The sequence below is a fragment of the Camelus ferus genome, chromosome 7, assembly GCF_009834535.1.
Source record: "Camelus ferus isolate YT-003-E chromosome 7, BCGSAC_Cfer_1.0, whole genome shotgun sequence".
Taxonomy (NCBI): Eukaryota; Metazoa; Chordata; class Mammalia; order Artiodactyla; family Camelidae; genus Camelus; species Camelus ferus.
This window is the reverse complement of record NC_045702.1, coordinates 34,215,612-34,237,175: the sequence shown is the minus strand read 5'-3', so window position 1 is coordinate 34,237,175 and position 21,564 is coordinate 34,215,612. Positions and strand designations below refer to the sequence as shown.

Genomic DNA, 21,564 nt, shown 5'->3' with positions numbered 1-21,564 from the left:
CAGAGAAAGTACACTGATCCCTGCTTTAAGTATAAGAAACAAACATCAAAATTGTGAAATATCTTGTCAACAGGAAAGAGTGTGCAGGAGGAAGCAGGTCAAGATACCAAAGATGTAGTACAGCCAGCATTTGAGTACTTGCATGGAAAGTTTTAAAGTGTTTTTCTTCCAACTCTAGGATTCACAAAATATAGAGCTATAGTTTAACCTAGCAGTATAATCAAATTATTTCAACAATGACCAAAAAAAAACCCAACTGATAATCTACAGTGGGCAAGACTTTCTGCTAAGCTCTGGGTCAGCTCTGTGCTAACCAAATTATATCCATTATTTTGTGGATAAAATTAAATTATATTACATTACATTTTGATAGTGTGTTAAAATCCACAGAAGGTAGGGGTATATATTAATTTACCTCATTTGATCTTCAAAATAATCCTGAAAATTAGAGAGATTTAAAAAAAATTAGAACTCAGAGAGGTCAATAACTTTCCCAAGGTCGCACAGCTCATAAGAAAAGAGCTGAGACTGACTCTTCTATCATCTTACTCCACGTGTAACACTCCTTCTATATCATGCTACACCTTACTGTCCTTAGGTATCTTAAAAAAAAAAAAAACTTTAATATGAAAAAATTTAACAAAAATTTTTCAACTAATTAAATCAAAACCTTAAACACTTCTGCTCCCTACATTGAAAGTCTTCCTTCAAACATTTTAAAAGAGAAACAGTGGTCAATGTTAAGTTTAAACAAGGTTAACTGAAATTGCACAAAAATAGAAGAGCTATCTGCTCCTTAATTATTAAATGATTATTCAGGCTGAAATATTCTTGAATCTTTCTGGCATGCTGCTTAAGCTTAGTTAAAAAGGTATTTTAAGACAATCTTTTTACCTTCCTACTGAGATAATTATACGTATATGTCTTTTCAAAACATTTGACAGACTAATATTATTGTGAGCAGAGGAAAAAAAATCAATATTTAGTTCAAAGAAGTGTACGAAAGTTAGCATTTCTCCGTATTTTAACATGGAGTGCACAGCTTCAGAAAGTAATACTACTAAGAAATATGATTAAGCCAGCAGCAAAGAAGGCTAATACACTAATACAGTAGCCAGCTTCAGGTCTAATGTGCTTCCTGATGGGAAGTCATCAGATTCCAAAAGAGAACAATCTGTCTGTATTGAGGTAGGAAGTTTAGGCTAATGGCAGAACTGAGGGGTAAAGTCCCAAAGCCAGAGCGAGAAGAGAAGCTTAGTGAAAAGCATAAAATTAGACACTGACAACTATCTTTTAGAGAGAAGCAAAGGGATATGGATGAGGATGGAGGCAGAGCACAGCATCCTGCTAGGCTCCCCATTGCAGAGTTTTTCCCTAATTAAGCTAAGCCAAAAGGTTTCCTACCTAAAGCACCCCAGTTATTTCAGTCTATGGACTACTTAGAAAGGACAAGATGGTGCAAGTACTTCCTTTTAGATATGGTGAGTTTAATTTAAAGAATATTAAATAATGAGGATATTAGTTAATATTTATTTTCATGTTCTTGCCTTTACTTTTCTATAAATGGTTTTGTCTAGATCATAAATCATTGCTACCCAATAATATGCCCGTGGTGTCTGTGCATACAGTCTTCCTAGGACTACTACTTATTATTTAGGACTTACTAAATAGGCGATTCTGGAATTGCCATGTTCACAAATACCTACCTAGTATACGAGTATACTAGTATAACATAAATATACCTGAATAACACACACATTGGGAAACATAAATCCTTACAGATATATCTCAAGTATATACTTATTCTTTATGGAGTATTCAAGAGGGAAAAAACTGCTGTAAAATAAGTATTTTTCAAATCATTTTAATCTCCTATTATGAGACAGAGGTTAGAAGACTATGCACCAGATATACCTCTGGGAGTGTGATTAGTGGTAAGAGAAAAAGGGACCATTTCTTTTTACTGCACATGCTCCAGTATTGTTTGAATTTTCTGTACTACCCCTGTATTACTTTCACAACTAAGGAAGAGGTATGCATGTCGTCTTCATTTCAAACTTCAGCCTGAAAGTTGTCTCCAAATCAACCCAGCTCTTCAGGTCAACAGGATGCTCCTCCTATGTCTCAGGGGTATATCTCCATGGTGGCAATGTTTTTGTTGTTGCATTGTATTTTTTGACAATTTTGTTGTTTTCAGACCAAACTGTAAGCTTTAGAAGGAAAGAAGTATCTATGGATTTTAATATTTATGACCTCAGAATCCTGCACAGTGTCTAGCACATAGTAACTACTTCCTGTACTCTATAATGATTAAATCATAATGCTTACTAATAATGTCTGATATTTACTGAATACATAGTTATGTGTCAAGCACTGTGCTAACCAAATTATATCTACTATTTCATGTAATCCTCAGGAAAACTCTATGGCATATGTACAGTTCTAATTTCTATTTTACAGACAAATGAGGAAAACTGAGTTTAGAGAAGTAAATAATTTAGCAAAGTAACATAGTAAGTGGCAAAGCTGGGATATGAATCAAGGAAGTCTGAATTCATAGTTTATGCTCATAACCTCTACACTACACTGAATGAATAAATGAATTACTATAAGTGAATGAATAAATATGGAAAGTTTCATATCTAAAGAAGAATCCTATTGAATAGACAGGAAGACTAAGGTAGAAAATGAAATGAGGGAACCACTGATGGGGATGGGGAGAGTACCACAATAACAGGTGTTATCATTATTGGAAAAAGCAATTCAATCTAAATAATTCAGTAACTTCCAGCAACTGTTACATTCTCCTAGATGGAAGTGTACAGAGTATATTTGGTGTAGCACTTCTGGAAGTCTCTCCATTATTGCTAAATTGATTACAGAAATAATTTCAACTTTAAAAAAACAAGATCAACATTTCTACATATAAACTTCAGGTAACTATCTCTCGGATGGTTAGAAAGAAATACCTATTGCTAAGGCATTGAGTTTTTATTAGCAATTCCGTTTTTATTCAGGGATATAGCAGTAGTGTGACAATCATCTACAACTACATAGAAGAAAGAAGTATTTCCAAAATGCTGTGAGTTTACCTACCAATCCCTAATTCTTTAACGGAGATGAATTAAAATTCTTTAGCAAGAAGAAGGTAAGAATGTCCAGAATATATTAATAATTTCTCAGGTTCACATCTGAGAGAAACTGATGATTTTTCACAATTGCCTCTTATTTAGTGGTAACTAAATTCTTGGACAGACTCTGTGACACTTACTTTCACTGTTCAAGCCGTTACCTATTAAATAATAGCATCGGTTCGACTCTTAAGTACTAAGCATGTATGTGCCAAGCTGTTTTGATTTGGAAAAATTCAGGTTTCAAATTAAACCAGGCTAAAGGGTCTTAGAGATTTCTGAAAACTTTCTGTTCAAGTTACCAATAAGCTAGGACCCAGTGTGTAAATATCCCCCATCCTCAAAAGTGACCATCTATCCTAGTCCAATTTGAGAACTGTAAAATAAAGCCATTAGTTTCCATGCTCTACAGCATTGTCTTCACCAGTCTTGATCAGGGTCCTGGACACAAGGCTATTCTCAAGTTTCTTTCTCATTCTACCCTTCCTTTTAGGATAGATGCATTCCTAATTTCTAACCTACCAAAACAGCCATAAACCAACACCCAGTCTCCAAAGAGAACCATATAGTCACATTAGGTTTCTATTATTCAGAGCTACTGCACCAGCCATTAAACGAAGTTATTAAACAAGCATCATTTTCAGTTTTACTGAGGAAAACTCAATTTAGTTCTCTTTTTCTTCGTATAAGTCTTCATCATTTGCCGGAACATAATTTGTTCCAACTATCTGTGATAGGTTAATATTGATTTCCCTATCTTCAGTAGCACATTTAAAATCAACAAGCTTTAAATTGTTTCATTTCTAGTGATTCAATGGATTTCTTTTTTGCTAATGGCAGAAAGTTATTTTTAATAAATTAGGGTGTTTTGACATTTTATAATATCATCTCTGGACTTGAAGAGGAATTATCATTTAAATATTTTGCAATGAGAGAAGTCTCATGATTCTCTACCTCAGACTAGTCTGCAATATCAATGTGATAGAAAGTCTTGCAATGTACCTCCCAGCAGGAAAATGACTGTGCTGTCCACAGAACATGCTCCTCCACATCATCACTGATCCTGCCAGACCTAATTCCTCCCTGGGGCTACGAAAGGATTGTTTTTTATGAACACTTCTTGGAAGTCTCCTGAACAAGGACGGCCACAAACGAAACAAAATCAAATGACATGAAGTGAATTAAAAAGCAGATTACATTTCACTAGTAAAATGACCATTTGTTGCACTTTGGGCCATTCAGTTTATGCTAATTATTTCAGTGTAATAATTAATATTATCCCTTTTCACTCTCAAAAGGGTCCTAGTTTAGGTGATAAATTATATGGTTCCCCTCTTCACTGGGGACTGAAAAGATTATACATTGATTTCACTCAGATTGCCAACTACATGAACTCCAGATTCCAAATGTCTGTAAAGTGCATTTCACCAAATAAGAGGAAAAATGATGCTAGGTTTCATTTCTGACTGGCCTGACAAAAATCTGCAAAACAGATATACAAATGTTCCAATAAAAAATGTTGATGCCTTAGAAATTTCAATTGTGGTTGATTCCTATTGACTTGCTGCAGTTTAGTGCTTTGTATTCATTATAAGCTTTTCTAAAACAAGGCTTCTATGTGAGTCATACCAAATTAATTAAAAGCGAATAACTATGAAAAATATTTTGGTGGAACTAATGCGTCTGTCTAAATATCACTCTCATTAGCTTTTGACTCTTCATGTTATAGATAAGCATACCCATTTGGGTTAATTTTATGATAATGACTACATCCCTAGCTAATCTATCCAGAGAATCAAGCAACCACCATGTCATTTTAAACAATATTGACACCAAGATATAGTGGTCAGACCCCCCAAGTCTCCTCTTTTACAATCTCAGAAATATTTGTTTGAATTCTTTGAACAAATACTTCAGCTCTACTTTTCACCTTGCCAATGGAATCATAATGACAGTGATTACAAATAATGTGACTACTTTTATGAGTCACTCCGAAAATAACAAATCAAAGTAATCATCATTCATATCATCAACAAGGACACTTAACTACTGTTGGAAGAAGCTAGATATGATTTTCTCAAGTACTTGGTCAGTACTTGGGTCAGACTACCTCCCTTTAGTCTATTCTCCTCAGAGCAGACAGAGTGATCCTTCAAAAAGGTCAATCTGATCATACTGTTCCATGGCTCCAAACTCTCCACTGGCTTGCCATTCTACTAGAATAGAGTCCAAAGTCCTTACTACAGCAAACAAGCCTCTGCAAACCTCTTAGACCTACTCTCCTACCTCAGTTTTCCTCCTTCAGCAAGGTCCAACCTGCTTCTTCCAATTCCTTATACTCACCTTATATGTATCCATCTCAGGTTTGCATTTGTTATTCCTTTGGTCTAAACTGTCCTTCCCCCGATGCTAGTATGGCTCGCTCCCTCTTGCCTGCCTTAATTTAGGAGTCTGCTCAAATATCTTCTCCTTAGAGAGGTTTATAGTAAACATCCTACCTAAAACAGCAATCCCAGACCCCCACCATCACTCTGTACCTCCTTTCCTGCTTCATTTTTTTTCTAGCTCATGACATTGCACTCTGTGTTATATATTTATCTGTTCCTTACTAGCTTCCAACCACTAGACTGTAAGCTCCATGAAGGCAGAGACTTTGTCTCTTTTGTTCAACTACGTCTCCCTAATGTCTATACTAGCGTTCACTAAATGAATGGTTTGAAGGTCCACAGGTCAGCAAGATGATTATATTAAATATAACCTGATCATCTAGAACTACTTCAAAATTTGTTGTTGCAGTGTTTTGGTTTCTGAATCTGAAGTCCACAACTTCCCCACTGCACATGATATTTAAATCAATTCCCTCTGAAAGTGTGTTTGATGCGGTATTGGTAAGAGTGCAAATATACACAAACCTCCTGGGAGGGAAATTTGTATTATTAGAATTAAGAATAACAACAACAAAACATATGTTGACTGAATATTTCCACTTCTAGATATTTATAAGAGTGAACACACAAGTGTATGAAGGCATGTGTGTGCAAGGATGTTCATTACAGCACTTTGCATTTTTCAAGCTCTTATTATTCCTGTAATTAAAAAAAAAGTTTATCTTCCCTAGAGAGAAAGGTCAAAGCAACTACCAACTGAGAGCAGATAATAGTCTTATCAAACGTGAGGTTTCAAAGGGTGATGCTCAACAATGGGACAGCTAACCTCAATGCCATGATCTGGGAGGCTTCAGGTTATCTGCTGTATCTATAAGCCCCTTCCAAAAGGTTCCTTATAACTACAGGGTCTGTACCAGGAAAATGGGCTGCCTCAAAACAGCTGACTGGACCAGGGAAGGGCACTTACCCTAAAGGTAGTCAACTGGTTGACCAGTGGCCTGTCAGGTGGATAGATCCAATATCTGTACCTCAGGAGGGCACACTCAGATTTCTTTCAAGTAGTTTAAACATGAGGAACTCAAGAAAAATCAAGCAAGTCAGCAGTTGACAATGGGGCAAAAGCCAACTGAAACACAGACGAGGCAGGCAAAAGCTAGAAGCCAGCAAACAGACTGCCCAAGGGAACTGAAACCGTAAGTCCAGCTGTACTGCCACTCCTGTTCTTCAGTGAGGCTGGGGTGGGGGGTCCTGGGCTCCTACCACCCTTCCTCTCCCAGGCCCAGGTGGCTTTAAAATGAGTGCTCTTTAAACCCTATTTTACTATCTATTATTGTAACTTGAAGGAGTTTAACTTACAGAACATTAAATGGAAAACTGGATTAAGACTTTCAAAGGCTTGACCTCTGAAAAGATTATGGTTTCCTCAATAGCCCCTAATTATGTGTATTCAAAATAAAAATACTATACAACCCACAGTATGTGTAACCAAATCCTGATAAGTCAGATTTTTTTTTCCCTTTGGTTATTTAATGAAATAACAATTTTTTTCAAAAACATTTTCTTCTAGAGACATACATTTGTGCTTAGCTTGCCTATTAGGTAACCCAGTATTATCTAAGATAAAGGTGGAAAGTCCCTATCACAGAACAAAGCACCTTGCCTACTATAAGTTAAGACCCCAAGTGACTAATGACTTCAAGTGGTAGACAGTATGTCAAAAACAAAAATTTTACATATTCTCACATTTAGAAGAAAATGAGTCACAGAGAAAAGCACATGAGTAAATAATATTTTAGTCCCTAAATATTCCTTAATGTTTTTCAACAGTTAGAAAATTATTGTAGGAGTATATTCCATTATTAATTTAAAGCTCAGGAAGGCTAGGATATTTTTGGTACCAAAGTTTCAGAGGAATGAAATTTAAAATTTTCTTTTAGAACACCAAACACAAAAATGATTTTTAAATCAATTATTACCTAGTTTTGGAGCTCACACAGTAGAAAAGTCTTGAGTCTTGATACTTCCATTCTTTATATTATTCACTGCTCCCTGATAGAGGCATAGTGAAGGGGGACAAAGAGGACGTAGGGCTGAAGTGTCAGTTTGCAGGATGGAACACCGAAGATAGACCTTGCAAATGTGGGTTGCAGCAGTAGGGAAAGAAGGTGTAAAACTACTACATTCCCTTATCCCCTCCTCTCATCAATCAACGCTGCACCATTAATCCTCTTTCTAGCTCAGCCTCTGTTCTGTGAACCCAATATTTACATTTACAGAGCAAAGCAACAACCAAGACTTTTTCTCAGAGAAGTCTGCTGTAGGATTTCTGACTGCAGTCTTTTATGCCTGACCAAGCTTTGCAGTCTCACACTGTTGACTAGTCAGCTAGTGAACAATAATAATACATTTGAATTAAAGCTGTGCTCTCTTTGGATTATAATGTAAAATGGATCCCTTGGCATTCCTAATCATGTTAGATTACATTACACAGATGAAATTTGTGCCTGCCTTGTTGATTAATTCTTTTGTTTGGGATTTTTAATAGCTTTATTGAGATGTAATTTCTAGAACATACCATTTATCCATTTAAAAGGTAGAACTCATTGTTTTTAATATATTCGTAGAGTTGTGCAAGTATTACCACAATCTATTCTGAAACATTCTCATAACTCTTTAAAAAAAGACACTGTACCCATTAATAGTATCTCTCATTTCCCCTCCTCTATGCTGCTGGGAAGCATCAATCTACTTCCTGTCTTGATGAATTTGCCTATTTGAAATATTTCAAACCAAAAGAATCATACAGTATGTGGTCTTCTGTGGTTGGCTTCTTTCATTCAGCATGATGTTTTCAAGGTTTGCCGCTCCATTCCTTGAATGAGGTTTGCAACCTAACCCCACAAGCTGTTCTCCAATGTTAAAAGCATAGTTTTTCCATTGTCTTTTTTTAAAATTTTGTTTTCTATTGAAGTGTGTTTGATTTACAGTGTTAGTTTCAGGTGTACAGCAAAGTGATTCAGTTATACATATATATTTTTTTATGTTCTTTTCCATTATGTATTATTACAAGAAATTGAATATAGTTCCCTGTGCTATACAGTACATTCTTGTTGTTTATCTGTTTTATATAGAATAATGTATATTTGTTAATCCCAAACTCCTAATTTATCTCCCCCACCCTTTCCCCTTTGGTAACCATAGTTTGTTTTCTATGTCCATGAGTCTATTTTTGGTTTGTAAATAAGATTTGTATCATTTATTTTTACATTCCACATATAAGTGATATCATATGATATTTGCCTTTCTCTGACTTCACTTAATATGATAATCTCTAGGTCTATCCATGTTGCTGGAAATGGCATTATTACATTATTTTTTATGGCTGAGCAATATTTCACTGTATACATTAAAAACTACATCTTCTTTATCTAGTCATCTGTCACTGGACATTTAGGTTGTTTCCATTTTTGTGTCCTGGCTATTGTAAATACTGCTTCTATGAACACTGGGGTGCATGTGTGGTGCTTTTTGAATTATAGTTTTCTCTAGATATATGCCAGGAATGGGATTGCTGGATCATCTGGTAAGTCTTTTTATAGTTTTTTAAGGAACCTCCATACTGTCCTCTGTAGTGGTTGTATCAATTTACATTCCCACCAACAACGTAAGAGGGTTCTTTTTTCTCCACACTCTCTCCAGCATTTGTTATTTGCACTTTTTAATGATGGCCATTCTGACTGGGTGAGGTGATATCTCATTGTAGTTTTCATTTCCATTTCTCTAATAATTAGCAATGCTGAGCATCTTTTCATGTGCCTGTGGCCATCTGGATGTCTCCTTTGGAGAAATGTCTATTTAGGTCATCTGCCCATTTATTAAAAGTATTTTTTTTATATTCATGGATATTGTATGCAAGTTGTATTCAAAGATACTGCTCTTCCCAGTTTCCTACTAAAATCACAAGAGTAGACAGATTTGAAAATAAAACAAAGTCACCAAGTTCTGTGAATTTACAAACCATATCTTACAAGAAATGAAAATTAACTTTTTTCATATCAATATACTTACACTTGACTAAAATCACATTATTATATACACATATTCATCCTCCCCAAAATTATTATTCTATTTATTTAAGCACTCAAAATCAAATGACTTCTTACAATTCAAAATAAACAGCCCAATACAAAACAAGCAAATGCACCAGACACTTAACCCAAGAAGATAAATGAATGGCAAGTCGTGTATGGAAAGATGCTCAACATCATTAGCCTTCAGGGAAATGTGAATCAAAACCACAATGAAATTCTGCATCACACCTATTAGGATGGCTATAAAAAAATACTCATAATGCCAAGTGTTGGCAACGATATAAAGAAACTGGAACACTTCTTCATCAATGGGGAACATAAAATGGCACAGTCACTTCTGAAAACAGTTTGGTAGTTCCTTTAAAAGCTAAACATATATTTACCATAACACCCAGCACTCTTAGGTATATACCCAATAGAAATGAAAACATATTTCCACCCAAAGACACAGTTGTCCATAGCATTTACACAAATGTCCATATCATTACTTATAATACCCCAAACAGTCTCAAAGTCTATTAACTTCTGAATGAGCAGACAACATGTAGTGGGTCCAAATGATGGAACAGAATCAGTAATATACAGGAACAAACTGCAGATACACGCACATGGCAGAACCAAAAAAACACTGTGCTAAGTGAAAGAAACCAGATGCAAAAGAATGCATACTGTATAAAATCATCTAGATAAAACTTCTAGAAAAGGTTAAACTATAAAGACAGAAAGCAGATCCATGATTGTGTAGCACTGGCAACCAGGAGTGGTGGGAACCAAAGTAAGTGCAAATGGAAGAGGGGATGTTTGAAGGTAACGGAAGGGTTCAAAGACTAGATAGTGGTGAGGGTTGCACAACTGTACAAACTTATATTAAAACTTACTGAACTATGTATTTTAAATGGGTGAATTGTACAGTATATAAGTTATACTTCAATAAAGATTTTAGATGGAAAAAAGACCAAGCAAATATTCATGAATATAAACCCAACAAACCATATCTCAACAGCTGCACTGATACCATGCAGGCTACTAATGAGAAGGTAATCCAGACATGAAATTCATTCCTTGCCATTCATTCCTACAACAGCAAGTTCTGTTTGGTATGAGGACTCCTTTCCATTCTTAAAAATAACTGAGATCTCAAAGAACTATTTTTCTGTGAATACTAGGTATTAATATTTACCATATTAGAAATTAATATGGAGAATTTAAAAAAATCTTTAGTGATTCAATGTAAAATAATAAGCCTAGATGCTAACAAAAACAGTATGTTTAATGAAAAGCATAGCTGGTTTTCAAAATAAGAAAAAATAGGAAGAAGAGTGTTGTTGGGGTTTTTTTTTTTTTTCACATTTGCCAATCTTTTTAAGTATCTGGCTTAATAGAACACAGCCAGATTCCCATGTCCATTCCCACCTTCACTCTTCTGCAATATCACACATCATGTAGCCTCTAGAAAACTCTACTGTATACTTGTGAGAAATGAGAGTGAAAGAGGCAAATAACATCTTAGTATCATTAGGAAAGTAGTTTTGATCTCACAGACCCCTACAAAGGGTCTTGGGTACTCCCAGTGGTCTCTGGGCCATCCTTTGAGAATTGTTGGCCTAGATTTTGCTCTAGGTCATTTTAATGAGGTTTATTTTTAATCAGATTGCTTAAATTGTACTGTCATTAATACAAATACTCTGGGATCAAACTTTTTGGGAAAACAGGATCAAAAAACTTTCTGAATATAATTTTCAAAGTATGTTGAATCCCACATTGTATAGACTTGGTTATAACATATAAAGTAAGCAATCAAAATGAGACATGTCATATCACATCAGTACTTACTTGTTGAAGCTCAAATACATACTCTACATTAATCAACAAGTGGAATAAATTAAGACATTACACACTAAAACTTCTGTTTCACATCCTTTTCCATCTTCCCCCATGTCTATTACATTAAAAGCTCCTCCTTCGTTTTTTGTATTTGCTTCTAAAATAAAATGTTCTTGAATTTTTCTAAAATGAACCTTGACATCATTATCTAAAATAATCATGGTAATTTTAATATCTGAAAAACTATGATTTAATGGTTATTTTAGAAAACAGTGGTTAATTTTGGTTTAATCAGTATTTATTTCTCCTGTGCCTCCCAGTTAAAGGATAATAATATGATCAGTCAGTTTATGTATGCCTTATATCCTGGAATGAAGGATGATACTCACTCAAGATGTACCAGTTCATTTGGAAAGTCTCCAAAGCTTTGATCCTCTTAGAATTGAGATGTATTTCCCATGTAACATGATTTAAAACTCAACAAAAATCTAGATATATATAACCTGAACTCAAAGACAACAGGTTAAGTACTTACTTTACAATATCTCCTTCAAGAGCAATCACTCTCTTAATAATCTTCTGTTCTGGGTTTTTAGGGGACCTAGAATAAGATAAGGTTACATAATCAGTTATGTCTGTTGTTTTAAGAAAATGAAAAGAAATTTCACAAGAAAATAAGCTATATTAAAGTCATTACAGGATCCTTTGCACCCATGACATGACATCAGTCCTATTTAGGTCCCAAGTGAGATGGAACCACTATTGAAGGAATTCTTATTTTAAACTTCTGGGGGAGAAGGGGCCACCTGAAACTTTATAAAAGGAAAAAAGACAGAGGTATAAGGAATTTTACTATTATTAAAGCTAAGTATTTGTAGGAAAGATGATTCATACATAATAAAATAATTAGGCATTTCTTTAAAATAACATACTTAAGTTTCTTCATTTCATTTTAAATAAACAGAAAGGTTTGATTTAAATCCTCAAGAAAATACTGAAGATGAGAAGTATTTTTTGGAAAAAAAAATGAAGAATTAGGAAATTCTTTTACAGTACACTTAGATTTAGCCATTTAAAGGGTTATGTAATCCAGAGTGCTACAACAAGGCTACCAACAGTTAAAAGAAATTGATAGGTTCTGATATACTGAATTCAGATGTCATTTATTTCAATCTATGATTAACAGCTTCTGGTAAATGTTTACTTAAACTGATACTATTCCCTCTAAATAAATCCTCCACTCTCCTTCTTTTCCCTCCTCCCCACCCCTCACTCTATCTCTGGGATCTCTCACTATGGAGGGAAGCCATGTCTGTCCACAGCAACCCTATGACTCAGTTGGTGAGAAACTCGGGTCAGCCAACCTTCATGTGAATGAGCTTAGAAGAGATCCTTCAATAGACTCATAGATACAGAGAACAAATGGGTGGTTGTCAGAAGGGAGGGGAGTGGGAGGTTGGACAAAATAAGTGAAGCGGATTAAGAGGTACAAGTTTCCAGTTATACAATACACAAGCCACTGGGATGTACTATACAGCATAAGGAATATGATCAATAATATTGTCATACCATTGTATGGAGACAGATAGTTCCTAGTCTTATTGTGGTGATCATTTCCTAATATATGTAAATGTCAGATCACTATGTAATATACCTGAAACTAACACAATATGGTACATCAACTACATTTCAATTTAAAAAAAAAAAAAAAAAAGGTAGCTCCCTCAGCGCCAGGCAAGTCTTCAGAAACTGCAGCTGTGACCAGCAGCTTCCCTGCAACCTCATGAGCAACCCTGAGCCAGATCACCTTCTCAAGCTTCTGGCTTCCTGATTCTTAGAAAATGTGTGAGATAATGAATGTTTGTTGCTTTAAACTGCTAGAGGTTGGAGCATTTTGTTACACAGGAATGGATAACTCAATCTTAATATGTCCAATTTCCTGCCAATAACATTTTCAGTCTTTTGATTTAACAGATCTATTTCAAGAAACATCTCACACATACCATAAATGATCATTTAATATGTTTTTGAAAATCAGAGAGAGATAAAAATATTTTCAACTCAAGTTACATTCTGAATTGAATTACCTTTAAAAAGGAAGGTAAATGTACAGAAACTAAGCAGATTAAATACATTCAAAATGTAATACTTCATCAAAGGAAATATGCAGTTTCAATAAGATTTTATTTCACATTCTATCTTGCAGAGAAAATGGTATCATCTAAACCATCTGTGTCTACTTGTGACACAATTTTTCACTAAATATTAATACTCTTTATTTTAAAGGAAATTTGATCAGTTTTTGACTGAACTGTCTCCTTCACTGAGTTGACTGAACATCATATTTCTATAAATTTTATGTCATTTATGTACAGCTAGAGTGAGGGATCTGGGCGCATTCAAGATGATAGAATTCACGTCCTTTGTGCAGGGTTACTTATAAATCTTTAGAAAACTGCCCCCATGTCTCTGTGTTTAGATAGCCAGAAATGCATAAAATAATATTCAACCTCAGTGATCACCAAAGAATTGCATATTAAAACAACAGAATACCATTTTCCTATTATATGGACAAAGAAATAGTAATAATATTAACACAGCTTGTTGTTGAGGGTTTAGAGGCATAGGTACTGTATACAATAAGTGTGTGATAATGTAACATGCCATTCAGTAAACATGTCAAGATTTTATATTCTCTTTAATATATCAATTACACTTTTAGGAATTTATCCTAATGAAATGGTTATGAATATATACAAAATTTTAGCTACTGTTGTTTATTTTTTAAAAAAAAGAAAAAAATCAACAATAGACTGGTTAAATAAATTATAGTCCATCCACAACATAAAATATTACCCAATCATTAAAAATGATGTTATAAAAGAATTTTTAATGATGTAAAAATAGCAATAGAACACATAGACTGAACAAGTTAGAAAATTTATGTGTACCATGACCTCACATCTGTAATTAGAAACCATGCATGCAGTTGCACTAGGGAAAATCAGGAAGGATGGAAAACAAAGTGGGGGTACATCTGTGTGCGATAAAACGCATGCCTGGATTTTTGGTTCAGACTACTTGGAAGTTCAATAGACGATGACAGATGTTTGTGTCACATGACATTATCTGGGACGAACCTGAACTAACTACCAAGTCCCCCCACCTAATATCGATGCAATATTAACATTAATGAAATAATATGAAAAGCAACCCTTATCAGTGTAAAACAGTATTTTATGCCAACAACCTTTAAGCTTTTGAGATACTCAAGAAGTATTTTGTATTTTAAATTAATCTATATATAAGATCATGAGGCAAAACAGAATATACAAAGTAAGCTATCTATGTAATTAAAGTTTATGAATTAATACTTTAAATTTAACTATAAATTTTAATGTAATATTAAACTCATGAATCTAATCAAATGATTCAAAAAAGCTTTTAAAAGGTATTACTAACACTAACCCCATGACTGCTCAAAATCTATAACTATATTTTAATCATTAGGCTGTTGATACATTACTTTGATGTAAGTAGAAAGGGTAGGAGAGTTATTACAGGTTGACATTGTCAAAGTCACTGAACTTCCCTTTGTCTCAATTTCCTTGGCCACTTGCCTGTCTTCTAGAAGCACAAAGAATAGCAAGTGAAAGATTGTGTCTTACTTTAGGGACACAAGGTAGGCTGCCCAAAAAACACTAAAATTTGCATTAAAATTTGTAATTTTAGTGTTTTCATAATAAGTGTTGTTTTACAATATTTATATTTGAAGCCTTCTGTTTTATGCCAAAGATTTCATTAGGCAAGATCTCTTCTGAGGCTTGGACAAGATACCTAGAATTGCCCCTCTACTGCATAGATCTCAGCAGATCAGTTTGACATGGCACAATTTGTCTTTAACCAGAATGTGGGAAGGGATGCAGGGTGAGCATAGTCGTAATAAGGTTTCTGTGGCATAATCTTCTTCTCCTTGAGTTTCACTTCCTATGTTGGTAAAAATGTTGCCATTCTTACCCTGTGACAGGCCAGCAGAGCCACGTCTTCAGCCTCACAGCCTCTGTAATGAATTTCATGTTCCTGTATATTCCCAAAAGGTTGTAATTTTGATCCTGTTTGGAACACTGGAAGAGTACTTGGAATACTCAAGAGAGGCCCTCGTGTGCTTTGTGGGAATGAGATGAACAAGGATGCCACCCACTCGGTTCCTGACCCCAGTGTCCACCCTGATGTCACACATACACCTGAACCCTGTGTCTAAGCATGCTCACCCATCTCTCTTTTATAGTAAAATTCTACAACCTCTCTCTGTGGTATGTGTACATTTCTATACTTGCATGGTTCAGGACTGGCCCAGATTACCACAGAATTAATCTCAGGATTAGAAGTCACCTTGGCCATAGTCTAATATAAACATTCATTCCTCAACAATACCACAACTTATTAGATGCTAACTCCAGTGAGGTCTAAATTTTAACCCTTCGTTAATGAGGTAAAAGGAAGATCTAATATTCTTGGAATGCCTTCTAGTGGATAGGCTATTTTTTGTACTGTCCTAAACGATGTTCATGCATTAAACCATCTAACTTCATATCCTTATAATTTTTAAAAAAGTATTGCTGTTTTAATCATCAAAATGAGATGGAGAATGAAAAGTCCACACAACATAATAAAAAGTTACATTTAAAAAATCTTAACAAATGATAGCTTCCCTTCTCTCTCTCTCTCTCTCTCTTTTTTTTTTTTTTTCTGGAAAGTGTTGCCTGGGTTTGACATGATTTTGATAGAAGTTTGGACCCAGAAAAGGCTAGTCTATGAGTGTACCTAGCCTTTTCTTGGCAACAATTAACCTCACTCATTGTCTGTGGTCTAAGTGCTTCTGTTTGGGCCCCCTGTGTCCTGCAAATGAGTGGACAGGAAACAGTGGAAATGGAGCCAGTGGACATGGTTCCACCTCTGCTACAAGTAAGCTGCTCACTGTAGGCCAGCTCAGTGATCAATCTGGGTCTCATTTTCAGGGAGATAAGGCTCCATCAGAGATCGTAAAACAGAAGCCAGGCAAGCTTGGAGATCTAGCTTGGGGAAATGTTTTGTTTGGTTCACACATCACTTCTATACTTACTTATTTCCTTCTAGTTTTATTGAGATATAATTACATACAGCAGTTTATCAGGTTAAGGTGCATAGCATAATGCCTTGACTTACATACATCATGAAATGACTATCAAAATAAGTTTAGTGAACATCCGTCATCTCTTATGTATTTACTTTTTAATCTTGAGCTGGCCAAGCCAACAGAAGACTTCACATAAAAATTCTAATTGCTTGTTCCTCTTTAAAAAATAGTAAGATTTATCAATCATGGGCCCACATTCATACAGGAAGAGAGTCCACTGGAGCTGAGAAGCAGATACTGAGAACTGGTCATGGTCCTAACATCTTGTGTCACAAAGGTCTAGTGCCTGAAGGCATGTGAGTTTAGGAACCTCTAGAAATCTTGATGACTTCTTCTACCTCTAGCATCGTATAATGACTGAGAGAACATACGTAAAAGATTGAGCAGCAGGTACTCCATTAAGTCTTAGAGCCATCCCTTCCTAAAATAAATTCATAAAGGATATCAATTAACAAGCAAATTGTTATAATCCTGTTTTTTAGAGCTTACATAGAATGTTTATTTCAAAAACCCTCTAATAAAAGGATATTCAAAGTCTGTTGCATTAGAGGGCAAGAAAGGCATTTTTAAAGGTCTGGTCAGATTTTATTACACAATTAACTAAAGAAACATGAAAACTGAATATAATTGTATTCATATTGGAAAGTCACAGGTCATTTTAAAATTAAATGGGTATTATCTGTAAAATTATGATAAAAATGACTAATTTCCATGTTGGATTCTGTATACTTGCTTCACTTTGAGTAGTAGCGTGAACTTTGTGCATACAACCCCATTTATAATGATTCATTTTCTAAATTCAAAGCAGTTTTATTAATTAGCACTCTAAAAGTTTTTACTTAGGTCAGCATTTCAGCTACATTTTTGCCCCTTGCAGATTTTTCTTTGTACCGTGTGAATCTTTTTTTTTTTTTTTGAGGGGGGAGGTAACTAGGTTTATCCATTTATTCATTTTTAGAGGAGGTACTGGGGATTGAACCCAGGACTTCATGTGTGCCAAGCATGCACTCTACCACTTGAACTATACCCTCCCCCCATCATGTGAATCTTTTAAACTTAAAAGAAATGATCAAGACTTTTTTGTTGCTCTTTGGGTTTATTTGTGAAATCTTCACGAGGGTGGAGCTTATAACCAGATATACTTTTAGCAAAGTATATGTATGTATGTATGTGTGTGTGTCTGTATGTAATCCCTAACAATTACTTTTGTCCAGATAAATCAGAAAGTGCTCCAATCCAAGGGCCTCATTGTTAGCAAAGTGAATTACAAATGAGCTGGCAAGAATCCAGGTTAAAGCTTCCAACTTGTCTTTGATAATACCATCTTTTCTTATGTAGGGAAGAGGTTTTGGGGGAAGGGAGATCCTCGAGAAGGATCACCATCAGGCAGGGGCAGAGTGTTGCTCTGTGTGTAGAAATCCTAGTGACAAGTGAGGAGAATTTCAGAGCACTGAGACCAGTGTTCTTGGACAAGCACATTGTGTGGGAGGGGATGGGGCGCGGAAGCCACAGTGTATCTAACTTTGGCTCTTCTCTCAAATCAGACCCTCCCCAAGTCTGGTTCCTGAGCAGCAGGGATCAAATCTTCGAGAGATCCCTAGAGTTTCCAATCAGGCTTCTAGTGATCCAAGAATGTAGCCGCAGGAACAACAAGCTTATGTTTCAGATTAATGGCCTACAATTCCTCATCCAAGTAAAATGTATTCTAATAGTACTTAAGAAATAGCAAGAGTATGAAATTTAAAGAAGTAACTCTTGTCTATTGATAAACATTTTCTTAGTTAAATTTAAGAGTTGTCTCACTGTTGCTAACTATGATGAGAAGAAATCTAATAAGCAAACAGTGACAACTGGTCTTATTAGTAAATAAGGCTTGATTACGTAAAATCAATTAAATGTGTACTATGACTCTAACTTCTGTAACTGAAAAATCTGAAATAGTTTTGTAATTGACTGTTTTGATTCTGAAAAATAAATATCTTAACTGTGAAAAACCTAAGGAATTTGGATAATCATAACGATGTGTTAATCTCTACCAGTGTTTATTAATTCAAGCATTGCAAAACACAGAACATTGCAATCTTCAGGTAGTGAACATAATTGCAATTATACATCACTGTCTAGAATAGAATTTATCTAGCACATATATAAAACATATAGCACACATGTAATACACATATGTGTATGTATATCTTACCATAGAATATGGAATCATACTATTTAAACAAACTCCATTCACCTATAAAGAAACTTCTGGGCTGGAAAATACATTTTCTTACTTATTTATTTTATAAATTTGGGTTTTCACACATTGAATATGCTTAAAGTTGAACATATCAGTGGAAGTGGAGAGATGAATACTTAACATGAATATAAATATTGACTACTCTTTCAATATAGACTCTTAAAGTGCAGACATTCATACAGAAGTACTACTATACTGTTCCCACAATAGGACATGCACTCAGGAGCATCTGAGTTTTTGCTGTAGTCAAAGAAAGGTTTTGTCCCTCTAGCCACACTATCTCACTGAGTACGACTTTTCAGTAGAGTACCATTTAAGGTCATGGAATGAAACAAAATTAACTGGTCTTCAAAGGAATTAAAATCATCAATCTAGCCCCATAACCCTAAAACTGCAATTAAGCCAGTTGGATTTATACTTTAAGCTTTAAACAGGTTGGGAAATAGTGCCACATATTTGTGGTAGGCTTAAAAAAATATACAAACCACAACACCTGAAAATGCAAGCTATGAATATTTTCCCTATCTGCCAATATGGCACAGAAAAAGCACTCCGACTGAAATATAAAATGAATAGCCAGCCCTCTGTATCCACATGTTCTACATTCATGAATTCAGCCAACTAGAGATTGAAAACATTAGAGAAAAAAAAAAGGAAGAAATTTCAGAAGGTTCCAAAAAGCAAAACTCAAATTGGCCATGTGTTCAGCACTGTGCTGAATGGAGTGATGGGTAGGCACACCCTGCTGTAGCCTCCTGCTATCCCACAGAGCCTCAGTCTCTCTCTAGCATCCTGTCATTTCAGCACTGTTCACCTTGCATTTTGTTTGTTTGCTGCTTGTGTCTTGTGCACCCTGTTTCTGTGGGGGAAAAAAAAAGCTCCTAAAAAGCAATTAAGTGGTCAAAGCATTCCTCAAAGGTTAAGAGGGAGCATAAAGTGCTCTCTCTTGAACAGAAAACAAAAATCTTAGATCTTTTGAAAAGTGGCATGTCACTTGCCAAAGTGGGCAATAAGGTCACTAAGAACAAGTCTAACATTCACACAATAAAGCAGAAAGAGGGTGAGTCTGTGGAAGTATAATGCCGTCCCTGCAATGGCAACAATGGTCTCTCTGGTTTGTGCTGAAGTGCTTGCCAAGACTGAGAGAGCAGTAGTCTGCTTCTAGAGGACACGTTGCAGGAGCATATCCTTGTTGATGGCAAAGTTATGCATGAAAAGCACTTCACCTCTATAAGCACTACCGGGGGACTGAGGAGAGTGAGAGGAGGGAGTTGAAGGCTAATCAGGGATGGCTGGCTAGCTATGCAAGGTGCTACTGTCTTAGGAACTTAAAGATCATGGAAGAAACAGCATTGGCTGATGCCAAGTCAGCATCAGTGTCCCCAGAAGAGCTCAAGAAACTCCAGAAAGAGAAAGGCTACCTCCCAGGGCAAGACTTCAATCACGATGAAATGTGATGAAAACCAAAAATTGCCTGCCTGTGTTCTGGCAACACAACAAGGAGGCTTGGGTGATGGCCATCTTGTTCTTGGAATGGTTCCACCAGTGCTTCATTCCTGAAGTGAAAAAAGCTTGAAAAGAAGGGGATGCCATTCAAGGGCATCCTCATCATTGGCAATGCTCCCGGCCATCCCTAATCTCTCTGCTCCACTGACAAGAATGTGGAAGTGATGTTCCTGCCTCCTGACTTGTCACTGTGGAAGCCACTTGATCAGGGTAACATCAAGTGCATTAAAGTGAATGACATCCATCTCATCTTCAGGAGGACTTGTGGATTTATGGAGGAACTTCATAATTACAGAGACTGTAGATACCCTAAAGCTGAAAATGGTTAATGCATGTTGGAAGCCATTATGGTGCGAGGTGGTCAGTGATTTCAGGGGCATCCCCACTAGTGATACAAAAGTCAGGAATATCTTGACTGTTGCAAGGGAAGTTAGTGAGAAAAGCTTCTCTCACATATTCAAGGACAACATTGAGGAACACACAGGAGTGCAGAGAGATCCTTACCAACAAGGAACTCAAAGATCTGCTGAAATCCTCTACAGACAATGATGATAATGTTGCAGATTTAGAAAAGGCAGACCCATCAGTTTGGACATGTGTAAATCCTGCAGCAGTTTTTCAAAGGTTTCAAGTGTTAAAGGCTATGAGCTTCAAGTATGACCCTTTGATGGAATGAAACCTCTGTGTCACCCAAGGGATAACCGCATGCCTACAACCACTTCAAGATTTGTTTGATGATGCAAAGAAAAAGAAGCAACTTCCTACAACAATATTCTAACTAAAGCATCTGCAGTGTGAAGCTTCAGCCTTTGAGCTTGGAGATCCTCAGCCCTCAATCGCCACAGATCTCGACATTAATATTATTATGCCTCCTCCAAAGTGTCAACATCCGCAATTGGAACCCAGTTCTTCTGACAGAGATGATCCTTCTGACGTCCTGCCCAGAACGTTCAAGTTAGCCTGATGTCTACCACTTACCTACAGTGCCACACATCTCATCCCCTCACCCCGTCGGCACTGTAGGTATCATACAAGTCATCACTGTCATCACCATCATAATACGAGGGTGAACAGGAGAGAAGAACCAGGGTTCTGGTGAGGGTTAACATAGTAATGGGAGAGAGAGGGAGAGAGAGAGAGAAATGAATTTATATTTTCTCTATTTATATATTCTATATGTATTTGTATTTTAAATACTCTTTTA

The 21,564-nt window shown here is 35.8% G+C and overlaps 1 protein-coding gene across 12 annotated transcripts in view; it reads right to left on the bottom strand.

The window, feature by feature from the left end:
- Positions 1-21,564, bottom strand: part of IMMP2L (inner mitochondrial membrane peptidase subunit 2) — a 1,220,903-nt gene that overhangs the window by 674,020 nt on the left and 525,319 nt on the right. For 11 of the 12 annotated variants that reach the window (XM_032483675.1, XM_032483685.1, XM_032483683.1 and 8 more), the window contains one exon: positions 11,969-12,034. The exons of the other annotated variant lie outside the window; for it this stretch is intronic. In XM_032483675.1, the coding sequence (XP_032339566.1) occupies positions 11,969-12,034 (66 nt within the window). The remainder of the gene's footprint in view (positions 1-11,968; positions 12,035-21,564) is intronic. 12 annotated transcript variants of the gene reach the window in all.